Source organism: Notechis scutatus, chromosome 2, assembly GCF_049901735.1.
Source record: "Notechis scutatus isolate UNSWTSFEM ecotype Mainland chromosome 2, rNotScu1.2, whole genome shotgun sequence".
Classification (NCBI taxonomy): domain Eukaryota; kingdom Metazoa; phylum Chordata; class Lepidosauria; order Squamata; family Elapidae; genus Notechis; species Notechis scutatus.
This window is the reverse complement of record NC_142010.1, coordinates 67,075,398-67,094,368: the sequence shown is the minus strand read 5'-3', so window position 1 is coordinate 67,094,368 and position 18,971 is coordinate 67,075,398. Positions and strand designations below refer to the sequence as shown.

Here is an 18,971-nt window from a genome sequence, read left to right as displayed (position 1 = left end):
ACTTTGGTTGGTCCTGAAAATGAAGGAGGGTCAGATCTGATTCATACCTGGATGGTGACTGTTAGGGGATCCCAGGCTCTAAAAAAAACCTCAACCAGAAAAAGGCGATTTCTATATTCTTGCAATAAAAACCACATGGGCACATCCATAAATTTAGCAGAAGTTGAGCTTAACCTGAAGGAGACATCATGTCTTCTGATCTTTGAGAAAGCTGATCTCCCATGTCATGCTTAACTTGTCCCTAAAGAACCTTTGGCACAGGTGGCAGAGGAAAATACCTCACTGCTAAGATTTCATCTTAAATAGAAGGAAAACCAGAATCTAGGAAGCAAGTTGTCCCTGCAACATTGCCTATTTCTTACCTTGTTTTGCTATCCCCTCTCCAAGGCAGCCATTTGAAAACTTAAAAATAATGGCCTATGTTACTTTGTCCTGCATTAACATTCTCTTCCATTTCTTTGACTCAAGAACCCAAGTTCGTTGATGTCTTCTGGATCCCAGAGAGTGAAAACCCTGATGATGATAAGATCTTCTTTTTCTTCCGGGAAACAGCAGTGGAAGGATCCCAAGGCCTGGGCAAACAGAGTTTTGCACGCATTGGGCAAATTTGCCGGGTAAGACTGTGTTCTGACTCAAGCCTCATTCAAATCAAATAAACACAAAGTATATATAAAGGCAAACCTTTTTTAATGCGTCTCTGTGAATTCTGTTCATTCACAGCAAAGAGTCATTAAAACTAATTGTCCCAGATAAGAGCAAGCCCTTTCAAAGTTGTGAAAGGCTGCCAAGAGCACAAGATTAATTGCAGGGAAATATCCAGAACCAAAAGTCTCTGAAAACAAACCAGAAGAGGACAGAAGGACTTCCACAAGAACTTGGAGTTGAAAGAACTTCTTTGCTTCCTGCAAAGAACCCAACCCCTGAGGGCTGGCTTTTATCCCTTATGGGAGGGGCCATCACCTCGCAGCTTTACTCCGAGTCGCCCGTGCTGCTGCACTGGGCACAGGCTCCTCGGGGTCCTCTGCATCACTGCTGACAGACTCCACATGCTCCGAAGGCAGCACTCCACTCTCCAATAGTCCTGGCCCCATCCCTGCATCATACACAGGCCCCTCATCTGAGTCCTCACTCTCAGAGACCTCAGCTGTCCGCATCTGCTGCCAGAAAACCACAACAGACTGTTGTATCGGCTCCAGTCCCAAGATGAGGATGGTCAGGAGGCTTGGCAGTTAGACAAGTCTGATGAAGATAGATGGCTAGGAGTTGGCCTTGGCTTTACTGAAAGGGTGAGGACCCCTGCCCTAGAGTGAATGTTTCTTAGACATTCTACAGCAACAACAGGCTGTTGAAGTATCCAAAAAGGATTCCAGCACAGCAATTCTTGAAAGCAGTAAAAACCAATTTCTCACCTGTGTTCATAGAACTTCTCAATCATCCAGGTCATGGTTGTCCCAAAAGGCCACTCGACTTTCCTGGTTGTTGTTTTTTCCTTAGAAAACATTTCGCTTCTCATCCAAGAAGCTTCTGAAGAACTGAAGAAGTTTCTTGGATGAAAAGTGAACCATTCTCTAAGAAAAACAATAAGGTCCAGTTGCCTTTTGGATAAAGGCAGGGGTGGGCTGCCCCTAACTAAGATTCTGTGCAGTTCAGACAACCACCAAATCCCACTCCTGGCTGGCCCCACCCACCCCTCCCCTCCCCGGAGTCCCCACGTGGCCCATTTTGGATGCAGGGAAGTGCAGGGCACGTGGGAGGCTCAGGGAGGGCAAAAAACAAGCCTCCTGGAAGTTTGGGAAGGCCAGAAATGGGCCCATTTTCAGCTTCCAGAGAGCCTCCGGAACCCGGGGAAGCTATTTTCACCCTCCCGGAAGCTTGAGGAAAGCCTCCAGAGCCTGGGAGGGCAAAAACGCCCCCCACACTGTGGTGCAGGAGGCCAACTAGGACATGCCCACCATGGCCATGCCCACCCAGCAACTGGGCAGAGAACTCTTTGCTAAAAATTTTGAAGCCCCAAAGGAACCTTCGGGACAACCTCTCACCCCCGTTTTTAGGTATGCATTAAGTTCTGTGTCCAACGGAGCCCATTTGCATTTAAAATTCTGAGCTCTTTGACGATCCCTGTATCAGTTGGCCTCTGTGTGCCTCATTCTCTGTGCTCTCCAACTAGCTTTTTTGATAGGTCTCTTTTTCTCCCTTTAGAATGATATGGGTGGGCAGAGAAGCCTGGTGAACAAATGGACCACATTCCTGAAGGCTCGGCTGGTGTGTGCAGTACCCTGCATCGATGGGAGTGACACCCATTTTGACCATCTTCGTAAGTGATCGTCTGTGGTGGAAGGTTGGAATGGTTTAGGATCTTCCAAGGAGCAAGATGAACAGGAATGGAGGCTTGCTTTATCTCTTCCTTGATGAATGTTTTGATGCCTGGGTTGAAAGAAAGTCATTCTCTCCTTTGGACAGAAGTGATTTGTCAGATGCCAAGCTGCAAGCTGATGATTTCTTTCCTTCTTGTTGAACCCAGGTGATGTCTTCTTGTTGCCAACCAGGGATAAGCGTAACCCATTGTTGTATGCAGTTTTCACCACTTCCAGGTAAAAAGAAAACAGTTTTTGTTACATCAGCAGTGGGCAGAGTTCAGGCTTCTAGTATCTACTTTGCTTTTTCACACGACCCTCAATCCGTCAACCAAAGACATAATATAATATAATAAATATGACATAACATAACATAACAATCCATGCAGAGAGTAGTAAGGACAGACTTATATTGCTTATAAGCACTATATGCTTTGAGCTCAAAGCATTGTTAGAAACCCCACATTATCCACTTTATGGTCTGTTTCTGTTGTTTCCTTCTGGGAGGAGGTGTTGTAATATTTCTAGCAGGACTACCAGGTTCTGTAACAGCTTTGTTTCCTATGCCATCTGTCTGGGAAACTCATAAGATTCGTGTTTCTCACCATGTACATGTATACATCCGGGCTAGATTGTGTTGTTTCTCTGTGTCAAAATGGGTATATGCATAATTCTCTATTTATTTATTTATTTATTTGTTTATTCATTTATTTATTTTGTCATGTTTATGTAGTGTATATTGGAGAGCGCAACCTTTTGAAAGCTGTATGCAACCAAATTTCATTTTAATGTATGCTGATTAGTGTACATTTAAAGTGACAATAAAATGAAAGTTATTCTGCTATGACATGACACGGCATAATAATATAATATAATTATAATATAATATTTATAATCTTCCATTGCTTTTTAACATTTCTTCTCCACCCATCCACCCCCAACAATATTTTTAAACAGGCAAATATGCTCCCCCAGTGCCTTTTGAGCAAAAATTAGACAGGTTCTACCATCCACATTACCAGATGGCAGTGGGATGTGCATTCCTTCCCAGTTTCATTTCTTTACCCTTCCTGTAATGTTTCTTTTTCTTCTGATTACAGCACAGTTTTCAAAGGTTCTGCTGTCTGCGTGTATCACATGAATGACATCCGCAGAGCTTTCCTTGGTCCTTTTGCTCACAAGGAGGGGTCTAACTATCAATGGGTTTCCTATCAAGGCCGTGTCCCTTATCCCCGCCCAGGAACGGTACGTACATTGGATTTGGAGATCTTGAAATATGAAAAAAAAAAAAAAAGAGTTTCTACCCATGAAAACTCTAGAGATTGAGATAATTATTCAGTGATAACTGACTCGCACCCAGGAAGGGAAGAGATCTGTACTTGCAGAGTTTTGCTTTTGTTCTAGGTCTAGGAGATTCTTGAGGTTTGGCAGACAATGAAGAAAGATCAGAAGGGAGGGACAGCAACTGAGCTGCATGGAATGGAAAATTATTCTGTGATTTTATTGAAATGGAAAGAAAGCAAAAGACAGAATGAAAGCCAAGTGGGGGGAATGGAGGGCTGTTGTAGGAGGCATTTATGAGTAGACCATTTTTCAATGTTTGGGACATTGCCTCTCTTTACTTTCCTTCTCTATGAACTTCTAGTGTCCCAGCAAAACCTTTGGCACCTTTAGTTCCACCAAGGATTACCCTGATGATGTGATCCAATTTGCTCGTAACCACCCATTAATGTATAATCCAGTACTGCCCCATGGCCAAAGGCCTGTCTTCCTGCAAACCAATACGGACCACATCTTCACTCGCATTGCAGTAGACCGAGTGGCAGCTGCCGATGGACATTACGATGTCCTCTTCATTGGCACAGGTATGTCTGCTTCCCTCCTCTTCTGATGAGTAAACATTGATGTTCAGGCCAAGTTTCTGTTGGCTCCCCCAAAACTGCATGCTAGGGGATGTCCCTTGTTCAAAGGTAAAGTGCTTGAGTCCTTCTTCAGAGTTGGCTCATAGCTTTGAAGAAGCCTATTGATTGTGGCAGAACCAAATATAGAGCAGAGATGCATAGGCAAACACAAGTTGCCTCTCAATTGTAATTTTAATGTAATGCCAGAAGAAAGAAGTCCTTAAATTCATGCAGATAATACCTATTAGTTGTTTTAATGAATTGAATGTTGTTTAAACAAAAGCATTTATTGTGTTGTTTTTTTTCCTCCTCATCTGCTTCACTTTTTTGGGTCTTCCCACTTTGAAACACAGCTCCTAGCACCCTGCCCAAAGGCCATTTTAAGCATGATTTCACTCTCTCTTCAGCCACTACCTGCAGTTCCTTCTTTTAATGCTATATATTTGCATATGTATAATACATTACTTTGAAAACATATATGACCAAAGCAGCCATAAACACAACCAGCACAACCATGACCCCAGGAAACATACTTTTACTTGGGATTCAGACACAGGCAATCATCCCATTATTCTGGTATAAATGAAGCGTAAAATGATGTTTGGCCTCCATGGTATATTAAGGATTGGAACCAAATCCTTACTAACTCGGAACTGTATGAACTCAAGTTCTAGCCATGTAGATGGCAAGATACTGGAAAAGGTTATTGGAGATGAAAACTATAGCATAGGAAAAAAAACATATCTCATCCACATTGAAATCCTGATCAAACTGGACCCCTTAATAGTTGCAATAGCAGTTTTATTTGTAAATGCACCAGGAAATATGTTCCTGACTTCTTGCATTATAATCATTCATGCCCCAGGCTGATGGTCCAACTTCTCACTGGTTCTTTGATGTTGTGATATTAGTAAATCAATAGATATTGATGGAAATAGTAGCTAAGTACACTGCTCAAAAAAATAAAGGGAACACAAAAATAAGACATCCTAGATCTGAATGAATGAAATATTCTTATTAAATATTTTGTTCATTACATAGCTGAATGTGCTGACAACAAAATCACACAAAAATTATCAATGGAAATCAAAGTTAGCAATCCATGGAGGTCTGGATTTGGAGTTACACTCAAAATTAAAGTGAAAAAAAAACACTACAGGCTGACCCAACTTTGATGTAATGTCCTTCAAACAAGTCAAAATGAGGCTCAGTAGTGTGTGTGGCCTCCACGTTCCTGTATGACCTCCCTACAATGCCTGGGCATGCTCCTGATGAGGTGGCGGATGGTCTCCTAAGGGATCTCCTCCCACACCTGGACTAAAGCATCCTCCAGCTCCTGGACAGTCTGTGGTGCAACGTGGCATTGGTGGATGGAGCGAGACATGATGTCCCAGATGTGCTCAATTGGATTCAGGTCTGGGGAACAGGCAGGCCAGTCCATAGCATCAATGCCTTCGTCTTGCAGGAACTGCTGACACACTCCAGCCACATGAGGTCTAGCATTGTCTTGCATTAGGAGGAACCCAGGGCCAACCGCACCAGCATATGGTCTCACAAGGGGTCTGAGGATCTCATCTCAGTACCTAATGACAGTCAGGCTACCTCTAGCGAGCACATGGAGGGCTGTGCGGCCCCCTAAAGAAATGCCACCCCACACCATTACTGACCCACTGCCGAACCGGTCATGCTGGAGGATGTTTCAGGCAGCAGAACATTCTCCACGGCATCTCCAGACCCTGTTACGTCTGTCACATTTGCTCAATGTGAACCTGCTTTCATCTGTGAAGAGCACAGGGCACCAGTGGTGAATTTGCCAATCTTGGTGTTCTCTAGCAAATGCCAAACGTACTGCATGGTGTTGGGCTGTAAGCACAACCCCCACCTGTGGATGTCAGGCCCTCATACCCCCCTCATGGAGTCTGTTTCTGACCGTTTGAGCAGCCACATGCACATTTGTGGCCCGCTGGAGGTCATTTTGCAGGGTTCTGGCAGTGCTCCTCCTGTCCCTCCTTGCACAAAGGTGGAGGTAGCGGTCCTGATGCTGGGTTGTTGCCCTCCTACGGCCTCCTCCTCCTGATGTACTGGCCTGTCTCCTGGTAGCACCTCCATGCTCTGGACACTACGCTGACAGACACAGCAAACCTTCTTGCCACAGCTCGCATTGATGTGGCATCCTGGATGAGCTGCGTGGCCTGAGCCACTTGTGTGGGTTATAGACTCCGTCTCATGCTACCACTAGGGTGAAAGCACCGCCAGCATTCAAAAGTGACCAAACCATGAGCCAGAAAGCATAGGAACTGAGAAGTGGTCTGTGGTCACCACCTGCAGAACCACTCCTTTATTGGGGATGTCTTGCTAACTGCCTATGCTTTCCACCTGTTGTCTCTTCCATTTGCACAACAGCATGTGAAATTGATTGTCAGTCAGTGTTGCTACCTAAGTGGACAGTTTGATTTCACAGAAGTGTGATTGACTTGGAGTTAAATTGTGTTGTTTAAGTGTTCCCTTTATTTTTTTTGAGCAGTGTATATTAAAGTTGTTTTCCCAATCAGATGCGCTCCATTGATGCTGAACAACCACCCACATATTTGCGTTTTGTATGTAAATTGATTTGCATGGCTTGAAACTTCCAAGTCTTCTCTTTAGCTATGGAGGAAAAACAGTTTAGCCAACTCACCTGCATATACGGTAATCTCTTTTCTGTGCAAAATGGTTATGCTTTCCCTTTGCTTGACAGACATTGGCACAGTCTTGAAGGTTGTCACTGTGCCAAAGGACTCATGGCAAAATAGGGAAGAATTGCTGCTGGAGGAACTTCAGGTATTCAAGGTGAGTTTGGACAACTGAAGTCAGCTAGTTTGACCTAAGGCAAGAATAGCTACTTTCTAAAACAATATTGAATTGTAACAATATTGAATTGTAGACTTTATTCAAATAATTCAATTACCATAGATGCTTCTCCCATGGTTGATGGAATTAATTCAGCTGCTTATTTTCTCTGATAAGCTAAACTATTATTAGTTAGTTTGTAGTTCAGAGGATGATATCAGAAGGATACTTGATTGGACTAATGAAAATTATTAATATGTTGAGAGAACACCAAAAATGTTGATCCAATCATTTAATCTCCTAGAGCAGGAGTGTCAAACTCACAGCCCATGGGCCGGATGTATCTCCTACTAGCCCTGCCCCTGCCTGGTTTAGTGAAGGGGGAAAAAGTCCCGATACGGCATGTGATGCCGCCGTGATGACACGAGTTTGACACCCCTGTCCTAGAGTTTAAATTTAACTTCAATCTCAATTATTAAACCTAAGTTGGCTGAGCCATAGGAATACCATTTACCCTTACTAGGACTTTCCTGATGCAAGGCCTCATTGGTTATTGAGCACTTCCTAGAGCAAAGGAGTCAGGACTCTGCATTTCCCAGGATGACTTTGGTTAAAGTAATCTGAATGTGCAGTGTATTGGGTTTGAAAGTTGCTTTAGAATGTGCTGCCTGCCTATCTGCCTATCTCTGTCTGTAGCAATAGGAATAGCATTTAGACTTATATATAGCTTCAAAGTGCTTTACAACCCTCTCTAACTGGATTATAGAGGTAGCATATTACCCCCAACAATCTGGGTCTTCATTTTATTGACCTCAGAAGGATGGAAGGCTGAGTCCACCTTCAGCCTGGTGAAATTCGATCTGCCAAATTGCAGGCAGCTGGCAGTCAGCAGAAGTAGCCTGCAGTACCTGCACTCTAACCACCACCGCAGCTGTACCTCTGCCTCTGCCTCTGTCTCCATCTCTCCCTATCTAGCTGCTAGGAGTCTAAACACTGGATGGCGCATAATGCCTGACACAGAGTGCCTCATACTCATATTAGCATCTAGTTGCAATTCCTTCAACCAAAAAGTTATTTTCCCAGGATCAGGCTGCAACAGTAGAGAGCAGCCAAACCATCCTGGCAAAAGTAATGATGAATGTTATTTTCAAATTCTTGTGACCGCAGAATATTTTACCTCTGCAATTCAAAACACTGCACAACCCTACCAGTTGATGTGACCATGTGTTACCACCAGAACCGCAAGTATCGAGATTGGGATGACTGGGTTAAGTCAGGCACTGTCCTAGCCATCTTAGGTGCTTCTACTTTTCCAGCTTCAGGCTGAGATAGTGCAAGGCTCCACCAGAGAAACTAAGGCTGTGTCACCCTTTCAACATAGACCAGACAAAGAAACCAAAGTCAACATACAGAAGAATACTCCTTTTAGTATAAGATTGCAGTAACATATTCTTGCAAGTCTGGATGTGCTTACCTCTTCCCTCCATTTAATTTCCTAAGAAGTAGGAAGAGTCCTGTCTAGACACTTTCTCAATTCTCAGTCTGCCCTGGACTCAGATTTCTTTTATCTGCTGACTGTTGTCTTGTTTGCTTGTAACTACAACCCTGTTGTTCCTCAACGTTACTCCTCCTACCCCTTACTAGCAGTTACCTGAAAGGTAGTAGCTTTTTAAATTAGCAGTTCAGCACCCTCATAATTATTTCCATTTCTCCTTGACAGGATTCCTCTCCTATTACCAGCATGCAGATCTCATCCAAGCGGGTATGTAGCGCAACAGGGGGGAAAATTTTGGGGAAGCGATCTTATGCAAACCAGGAGGCAAACTTCTGCATTGAGTGCATTGATTCATAAATAATTAAAGTAAATAATTACAGGTGGGGAGAGAAACTGGTAGTGGAAGATGATCAAAATAGGGATGATTATATGTATGCATTTCTTCTTTCCAGGAGATTTTTTGATGATGATGATGATGATGATGATGATGATGATGATGATTCTTATTATTATTATTATTATTATTATTATTATTATTATTATTATTATTATTATTTATTTCACAACTCTTTCAGAACATCATATTGCATTCACATGTCTTTTCCTTGAGATGCCCATGAACAAAATAAGCAAAATGTTCATGTTTGGAAAGTAGTAGTTTGCTCAATTTCCTGTTTGCTGCCTACGTATCTATACAGGTTATGGATCCCTGCTAGATACCTCGTTTGTGATGTAGAAAGTTCCGATCATATCCATTCTCCATTTTCCTCTCACTTATGTGGGATTCCAAAGTCTCAGCTAAATCAACAGACAGAAGACACTGTGAACAAAGCCAGGATTTATTGACTTGATGGCACTCAGTCCTCTTCTGGGTAGAGGCACCAAGGCAATTAAACATATTTAATTGACATATTGACATATGTCATATGTCATTTGACATATTTTTATACACATCAAAACCCACCACCTCCCACTTTTGTCTTCTGCCCCATTGGCTAAAATTGTTGAAATTAATATCAGATGATTCTAGGATGATTTTTAAAATTATGCCTGGGTTCACAATCTAGCCACAGTGACATGTTTAGCAATCAATCATTACTTATCATTTGTTCAGCAGTTGCTACATCCTGCTCTGTTTACACTAACTAGCTTCTCTTCTGGGTCAGCATGACAACTATCCTCAAATGGACTTCTGCTTAATAGAACTTATGCTGAATAGATTTCATCTCATCAGCACTTCTGTCTGTGTTAATGTTTCACCAGGGTTTTTACGGTTATATAGAAGAGAAACATATAGAAGAGAAATATATTGATCCATTTACATTTTTCTTTTACAGGAATAATTATTTCTTCTTCTTCTTTTTTTTTTTTTACTTCTCACACTTATTACAGTACATTCCTTAAAGTGGTGCCTGGCAGCCTAGGTGAGGCCTCATAAACAGCTTCTCAAAACAGTAACCCATTAGAAGCAGGAGGTTATTTTCCATCCAGATATTAGTGGCCCCTAAGGAAACTCTGTGACTTTGTCTTCCAACAGCAACAACTGTACCTGGGATCAAGGACTTCCATTTCACAACTGCCCTTGCACCGTTGTGAGATGTATGGCAAAGCTTGCGCAGAATGTTGCCTAGCGAGGGACCCCTATTGTGCCTGGGATGGCACCACCTGCACTCGATACCTGCAGAATACCAAACGGTATGGCCAAGGATCAGCCTATAGATTAGGCCCTGTAACCTTTGGGGGCCAATCCAGTGGTGGGATTCAGCCAGTCCGCACCACTTCAGGAGAACCGGTTGTTAACTTTCTGAGCAGTTTGGTGAACTGGTTGTTGGAAGAAATCATTAGGGCAGAGAACTGGTTGTTAAATTATTTGAACCCCACCACTGGGCCAATCCTATTTGCATGGTTCCTGGATGTAATCAGTGAAGGGTGGTTATGCAGACCTGGCAAATCTTTTCGTGCTTTCTCCCAACAGGCGATTCCGACGGCAGGATGTGAGGAATGGAGATCCCAGTATCTTGTGTTCTAGATGTGAGTGCTCTTAAATCTGCTCACCCAATTGAACAAATCTGGGCTGAAACAAGCTCGGGGCTTTTGTGCTCACTGTTTTGTGGGCAACCTGTTGTCTTTACATGGTATGAGAGCCAAGGGATTGCATTAAACCAAAACATATATATGGGCCCTTTGATTCAGCATAGCATGTTACATATCCATGCACAAATATTTAAACTTCAGCACATGAATCAAAAGAGTACTAAAGTTCTTGATGTACTTACATTAGAGCTGTGAGCAAGGAGGACATTTAATTTCACTGTTGCCTTTTCCCAGCTATTTCTGCATTCATTTCCCACCCAAGAAATGCATATCTAAATTATGTACTATTCTTCCAATGAATATATTTTGCCAGTTATTAATCCTAGTGCAACACATCAGATTTGCACTTTCTTTAATACAGGTAGCCCTCAACTTATGACCACAATTGAGCCCAAAATTTATGTTAAGTGAGACATTTGTTTATTGAGTTTTATCCCATGTTATGACCTTTCTCACTGCAGTTGTTAAGTGAATCATCACAGTTGATAATAAGTTGATAACAGGGTGGTTAAGTGAATCTGGCTTCCCCATTGACTTTGCTTGTCAGAAGGTCCCAAAGGGTGATCACATGACCCTGGGAAACAGCAACGGTCATAAGTATGAGTCAGTTGCCAAGCACCTGAATTTTGATCACATGATCATGGAGATGCTGCATAAGCGTGAAAAATGGTCATAAGTCACTTTTTTCAGTGCCATTGTAACTTTGAAGGTCATTAAATGAATTGTAAGTTGAGGACTACCTGTACAACATATGAATATTTGTTTACTTTTAAATGTTTCAAACTGCATCAATATTCAGAAAATCGGGCCTACTTACGATAGATGTCAACATCTATCCAACATTCATTCAATGCATGAATCAAAAGAGTGCTAAAATTCTTGATATATTTATATTGTACAAGAAGCTTGATCTTGAAAAGTTAAGGAAGGTGAAATATGATCAGTGGTTGGTTGGATGGAAATTCCAGGGTTGTTGACTAGACTTGGAAATGAAGCACAGCACATCTCCACCTGTCTCTCTCTCTCTCATCCAAAATCTGGAGATGTTCTATCAGATTCTATCAGATTTTGATAGAAAGAGGTGGGACCAAAGGGTGTGATGCCCTACAACCATCTATGTTTGGTTTTTTTTGTCCATAAATAGCTTCTCTCCCCAATCTCTCACAATTTGTAACTAATGAATCAGGACAGTTCTTGGTTTTATTCTTTTCTGTCTTTACTATCCTGGAAGATAGTAACAACAAAACATTGGCATATCAAAAGTTACAGAAATGTCTCAAAGTTGCTCCCAGAAATTGAATTCTCTTTGAAGGCGACTATCTTTTTTAACTTAATATACAGTTTTGAGAAGTCGAGATGAGGATGATAAGGATGCTATCCATTCAATCGGGACTGATTCTCAGCAATTCTATGGCCCAGCTGTCTCCACATTTTCTGATTTTGTACAGCTTCTTCATTTATTTTAAAATCTGGCTGGTGTCAGCTTAGATGATATTGCATTAAAATGAAAAATGGTTTAAATTTATCCTTCATAGGTGAACAGGGCTCTGACATTGGATTATCTGAGCCCCATAATAGTAAGCTCTTGTCTGCCATAAAAAGTTGAATCTGGACATATAGTGGAAGCTGTAATGGAAGCAGCAAATAAATTCATCTTCACAGCCATCACCACAAATACAAATTAATAAATGCCTCAATGGTTGGCTGCACAGTGAGCCCTTTATCACTTTCAATCTATTTGAATCATGTTTATTGTACGTAAGTTCCAAGAAAACTACACTGAAGCCTGGTCTCTGCAGTGCCAGAGAATATCAGTGGCCCATTCTCTTTCCCCATTCCATAAGACAAGGGTCTGAACAGCATCTCTGGACTCTGACTTACAGAAACCCTTTAAAGAATCAATTTAGTTCTGTAACTCTAAATGGCAGGATCATTTTAATTGACTCCCCATCCCTGCAGGAGGGCAATGATGTTATTGGATTAGATCTAATCTTGATCATGGGGTCCAGCGGTAGATACATGGCAGCCATGAAAGCTATGAAATTCTGGTTTAGAAATATAAATCAATCTCACTGAATGAGTGTTGAAATTCCGAGGATTGCTATCAATGCCTTAGCCATTAAGGATATTTGGCAGCAGAGCAGAAAGTAAACCAACAGTATACCAAGACTATTTTATGGAATTAACTCCAAGTTAAGGTCCTTGTAATTTGCCTAGTGCAAACAGGTGTTTTGGTGAGTGAGATAATATTCTTATGAAGCACAGCACATCCCCACCTGTCTCTCTCTCTCTCATCCAAAATCTGGAGCTGTTCTATCAGATTCTATCAGATTTTGATAGAAAGAGGTGGGACCAAAGGGTGTGATGCCCTACAACCATCTATGTTTGTTTGTTTTTTGTCCATAAATAGCTTCTCTCCCCAATCTCTCACAATTTGTAACTAATGAATTGGGACAGTTCTTGGTTTTATTCTTTTCTGTCTTGCCTCTCTACCCACACACAATCCAACAATCACATGGAAAAAAAAGAGAGAATCCAACAATTATACATTTACCAGACCTATAAGGTGTGAAATCAAGGATAAAAATCTGAAAATTTACTTAAACCGTTTTCCAAATGCTTGCCTAAATCCAGTATCTTCCCTCTTCTTAGAAAACCCAACACAAAAGAAAAATATGGCAGAGGATTGATAGGATATCTTATCAGAATCCATCCTTTCCAGTCATTTAAATGTTCATATCCATCAATCCTTCTAGGCAGAAATAACTTCTTTCACATAGATTTTGCATAGGTTGTTTTTTTTTCTAGACCCACATATCCTGCCCTCACAGGTGCTTCAAGGAACCATTCTCTTTTCTCATTAGTTTCAACAATGTTTTTATGCTTCTTTCCTGATGGTTGGCTTTGCTATTGGACTGGGCCCCATGTGCATATGGGCTCCTCATCATTTAACTGATAGACAATTTGGTTTTTTATTCTCCTTGTTATTCTGATTTTGTACAGATCCGCAGAAAACCAGTGTACCGGAAAGGAAAATCTATGGAGTGGAAGGCAGCAGCACTTTCCTAGAGTGTCTGCCAAAATCATTGCAGGCCAAGATTGTGTGGACTTATCAAAAGACTAGAAGTGACCCCCAGAAGGAGGTAAAACCTAACTGCTGAGTGCACACATTTTTCTGCTAATGACAAAAAGCATACTGATAGCATCAACCAGCTACAATTGAAGCAATATAGAGGATGTCCTCGTTAGCTATTTTTGGATAATTGGCTTAGTCTATAAAGCACTACAGGTAGCCCTTGACTTATAACCACAACTGAGCCCAAAATTTCTGTTGTTAAGTGAGATATTTCTTAAGTGAGTTTTGCCGCATTTTTGTGACCTTTCTTGCCTTTGTTGTTAAGTGAATCGTTGCAGTTGACAGGTTGGTAACCTGGTGGTTAAGTGAATCTGGCTTCCCCATTGACTTTGCTTGTCAGAAGGTCCCAAAGGGTGATCACATGGCCTTGGGACACAGCAACAGTCATAAGTATGAACCAGTTGCCAAGCGTCTGAATTTTGATCACATGATCAAGGAGGTGCTGTAAAGGTTATCACTGTGAAAAACAGGCATCGGTCACTTTTTTCAGTGCCATCCAGAGGTGGTATTCAGCAGGTTCTGACCAGTTCTGGAGAACCTGTAGTGGAAATTTTGAGTAGTTCATAGAACCGGCAAATACCACCTCTGACTGGCCCCGCCCCCATCTATTCTCTGCCTCCCGAATCCCAGCTGATTGGCTGGGTCTTCTTTTGTTGCAGAGCTGAAAAGCTGGTTAATGGGGTGGGGAGGGAATGGGGTTTTGCAATATCCTTCCCCTGGAGTGAGGTGGGAATGGAGATTTTATAGTATCCTTCCCTTGCCACGCCCACCAAGCTACCCCCACAAAACCAGTAGTAAAAAAAAACTGAATCCCACCACTGGTGCCATTGTAACTTTGAACCATCACTAAATGAACTGTTGTGAGTCAAGGACTATCTGTATAAGTTATAGTGTGTTTTATTTATTCAACCTTTCATTCATGTATCCCAACTTGTATGACACTCCATTCATAACGACTAGCTTACATCAAGGCCATACAGAGAGAAACAGGTGGGAAATCATTACAAAATGATCCAAAAACATGGAACTGAATTGGCTACACCACTTTCAGGGTAGTATAGTATAGTTTATATTCAAAGCCTTCTTAGCCAGTCATGTTTTATAGAAGTCTTTTTTTAAAAAAGAAAATAACAAGGAGGGAGTGGTCTGGATATCCAAAGGAAAGCTGTTTCCATAAAAAGAAGACTATCGCCATGAAGGTTTAGCTGTTGGATCTCTGCAGGTGCCATTCCTTCCATGGGGGGGGGGGGAATCCTCAGCAAGCCTTCTCCACCTGATCTTACTAGATGAATAGAATTAACCCAAAGCAGACCAACTGAGAGATATCTAGGGCCTCAGCCATTTAGGGGTTTAAAGGGGACAGCGAAGAACCTTGAATTGCATCTTGAATGCTAGTGATGATCCCACTTTTACTGGAATAAATGTGAAACAAGGCTAAGAAATTCAGATTAAGTTGTTGATATGGCTTCAGCCTTCTAAATACATGTACTGTTTTTGCTAAAAAAAATGATCAAGGCAGAGCAAATCTAAAATTAAACAATATGAGCTGCAGTGATGCAGTGGTTAGAATGCAGTGCTGCAGGCTACTTCTGCTGACTGCCAGCTGACTGCAATTTGGCAGTTCAAATCCCACCAGGCTGAAGGTTCACTCAGCCTTTCATTCTTCTGAGGTGGGTAGAATGAGGACCCAGATTGTTGGGGGTGACTCTGTAAACCACTTAGAGAGGGCTGTAAAGCACTGTGTATATAAGTCTAAGTGCTATTGCTATTGCTAATACAATAATAAAGTCCCCTGGAATCATTCTTTAAGGCATTAAAAATGGAACACCCAAAAATTAAGAGGCCTATCGTCATCTCTTCTAGAAGTAAAATGAGTGGAAGGACTTGCATTATTAGAAGGAATCCATTCCATGATTTTGGAGCAACATTAGAGGAGATGCTTTCCTCTCTCTCTCTGGCAGGCACTCCAATCATATCAATGTCCTGAAAGGATCTTTTTGGACAGATTTCAGTAACAAGACGATCTCACAGTGAGACTTAAAATTCCTCTGGTTTTTGGATCGTTCATTCCAGTTTCATTTGTCTGTCTTTCATTAACCTCCAGGTATTGCTGGATAGTCGGGTCATCAGGATGGAGCGGGGAATCCTGTTGCGCAGCGTGCAACGCAAAGATGCCGGCTTCTATTATTGCCACGCAACGGAGCACGGCTTTACCCAGGGCCTGCTGCACCTCCAGCTTGAAGTGATCCATGCCCAGCAGGCTGACTCTCTCTCCCTCTCTCGGGAAGAAGAATCCACGCAACCTTTCCATCGCAAACTTTGGTATCAGGACTTCTTACAATTGGTGGACCACCCCAATCTCAGCACCATGGACCAGGTGTGCGAGCAACTGTGGAGCCACAAGAGCCACCAGCCCAAGAAAAAGCCCCCTCCATTGCCCCCTTTATTTAACATCAAATCTAAAAGTCAGAAATGGAAACACCTGGAGGAAAAACGGAAAGCCCGCAGCCGAAGAACGCATGAAGTGCCCCGGGCAGAAAGGGCTCCTCGGAGCACAGATATCTGGTGACTTTGCATAAGACCCACTTATACAAACCTCTGTGCTGGGAAGGGCCAGGGAAGCAGGGTGGGAGTATGGGAGTAGGGATGGCAGAAGAGAAAGAGGAGGATCTTTTACGGCTTCTGTGGTTGGGTGGAAAGGACATCCTGGCAGACCAGCCCCATACTCCTGATTGCTGCTTCTCCTGTAGTTTGTAGGGGGACTGGTAATGTTGGTGTGATTTTTTCCCCACTAGCCTGAGACCCTTTCTAGTAGCAGAGCTGCTACTCTTCAAACTCTTGACAGAGAGCAACAGAACCTGGGGGAAATGGGGGAAGCTCTGCACTCTTGGCCTGTCCATAATACACAACCAAAGACGAAGGTAGCAGCCTCCAGGGGACCAAGTGCACTAGAGGCCACATCCTGAACATCCTTGACCAGTGAGAAAAAAAAAAAACAGGCAGAGTTCACCGGGAAACAAAGTTATTTTCTGCAAGGATCCAATGGCTACCAAACTGTTACCTAGGGATCTCTAAGTGTCCTTTATTTCTGGAGCTTTTCCACTGATATTCTGTCGGCTCCTGACAAGGAGAGCACTTGGATGCCTCTCACAATGTATCCTGTCTAAACCCTGGAGGGAGACGTTGGCCCTCTTTCCTCTCCCTTCCTTATCCAAGCATAACTGTGCTTAAGTAGCCACGGTGTGTGCTCTGTCTCCAGAAAAACAAAGCGACCCCTGATGTATTTATTAACAGACTGTTGACTGATGAATGTAGTCCATCCCTCCTGGGTGGCCAACAAGATTTATCCTCCGATGGAACAAACAGGGCTGTTCTTGCCCAGAGTTCATTTCTGACTTAGATTTTCTGGGCATAAACTTGTACGAGAAGAAGTTTCAAGTTGTTGTGGTGATAGTGATGGTGATGCAAAAGCAGAGGAACCAAACAGCAGAAATTGCCCTCCCCCCACCTGTATTTAGTCAAGGCCCCAGAGGATTTTTCACTTGCCTGAGATGAGACCCTTTCTAGAGAAAGAGCAGTCCAAAGGAGATCCTTGCTGTGAGCCAACGTTATGGGGATACTCTCTTGTTCTGGAAAGCATGCAGATATTGGATCTTTGATTAGTAATCGATCATGATTACTCATTTGGTATGTGAAGAAAACCAGCTGCCCTGCTTTGAATTGTACATTATGTCTCCCACTCTTCCTGCTAAACAGATTATCTTCCACCAACATTTGATTCCTATGTCAATCCGGTTGGGGATGGGAGTTGCTAGCCCCCAAAAGCTCAACTGTAATTCTGGAAGAAAAAAAAGGGTCTGATGCCACTTGGCTCATTTTCAAGCAATTTGTGTGGCACTCAGAATGTTCATACCATTCTCAGCCTATCAGTAAACATGGAATTATCTGCCTTTCCAAAAAAAAATGCCCTGATCATTCTTTTGTTTGTTATTCTGTAGAAAAGCGAACTTAAAGGTGCAGGTGCTGATGTGAAAGTAATATAGCAAGCTGGATTGGGCTGAGATGTGAGGACCAAGTCTGGAATACTCCCAAGTGCACTGGAATTGGGTGGGCAATAAATTTTGCTGGTGGGTGGGGGGGGAGGAAAGAGAGAGAGAAAGAGAGAGGGAGGCATAAGCAGTTTATCTGGTGTGCAGTTTCAAAGCAGTTTCAAAGGTTGTGACTATCCCTACCTAATCTAAATGAGACTGGAATGAACAATCCCAAGGAAGGTGTGGGGAGTGAGAGTGACATGATGTTTGACTGGGCAGCAGTTTAGACATACTAGTCATTAGGCATTAAAACTGCCTTGTAGACGTGTGACAATGCAACGCAAATTTTTAAATCCAGTTTCTCAGTTTTACATTCTTGGGTAAAGCTGCCCCTAAATTGTCCCATAAGTGAGAAAAATTTGAGATGATCAGGCCATCTGAAGCTTTGATGAGTCCAGAAACAGTAGAAGGGCTTTTTATAATTATTTATTTCACCTTTTCTTCCTTTCGAGAGACTTCTGCTGCTATGTCTCAAAGCATTTCCACTCACCTATGTAGTCTGAAAAAATATTGTACATAAAATGTTTGGAAGTTGGAACAAATCTCAGATATTCTACAATTTGCTGTGCTTGGGTTTTCTTTCTCCCTTACACAAATTTCTATTTTTTTAAAAAAAAAATATGAAGTTGTTTTGCAATGAAGTAAAGCATTATAATAATGCTTTAGAAATGATGGGTCACAAAACGGCAAATAGGACTTAAATGTATTTTGAAAATAGAAATGATTCCAAGAGCTCTTAGTCGTGTTAAATAATAGTACTATGTAACTGCAGTTCTTTACTGCTAATGTCAAACACAATTCAGAAACACCATTTTCTTAGTGATTTGGGAAAATATCTCCCTTAGGCCTCATGGTCCTGGATCATCTTCAAAAAAAAATACTAGTCTCAGATTCTGAAGATTCTTAACCCTAGAAAAGTTACATTAGTGACTTAGGTGGTTGTGAAGATGGATGAAGAGACAGAAAAAGAAAAATAAACCTATTTCAACACTATTGCTGTCCTTGTGGCCTTGCAAGAAAAAAAACTGAGTTTCTGCAATAGTGTTCCAGAAAAAAAAATTAACCACTGTT

General features: G+C 42.1%; 1 protein-coding gene across 2 annotated transcripts in view; it reads left to right on the top strand.

Annotated features, from left to right (window-relative positions):
- SEMA3B (semaphorin 3B) overlaps positions 1-17,773 on the top strand; it is a 52,736-nt gene extending 34,963 nt beyond the window's left edge. For both annotated transcript variants that reach the window (XM_087954983.1, XM_087954984.1), the window contains exons 8-18: positions 469-614; positions 2,200-2,314; positions 2,522-2,591; positions 3,455-3,599; positions 4,000-4,219; positions 6,993-7,084; positions 8,805-8,846; positions 10,117-10,274; positions 10,555-10,610; positions 13,677-13,816; positions 15,914-17,773. In XM_087954983.1, the coding sequence (XP_087811109.1) occupies positions 469-614; positions 2,200-2,314; positions 2,522-2,591; positions 3,455-3,599; positions 4,000-4,219; positions 6,993-7,084; positions 8,805-8,846; positions 10,117-10,274; positions 10,555-10,610; positions 13,677-13,816; positions 15,914-16,378 (1,649 nt within the window). In that variant the 3' untranslated portion in view covers positions 16,379-17,773. The remainder of the gene's footprint in view (positions 1-468; positions 615-2,199; positions 2,315-2,521; positions 2,592-3,454; positions 3,600-3,999; positions 4,220-6,992; positions 7,085-8,804; positions 8,847-10,116; positions 10,275-10,554; positions 10,611-13,676; positions 13,817-15,913) is intronic.
- Positions 17,774-18,971: the final 1,198 nt, after the last annotated feature.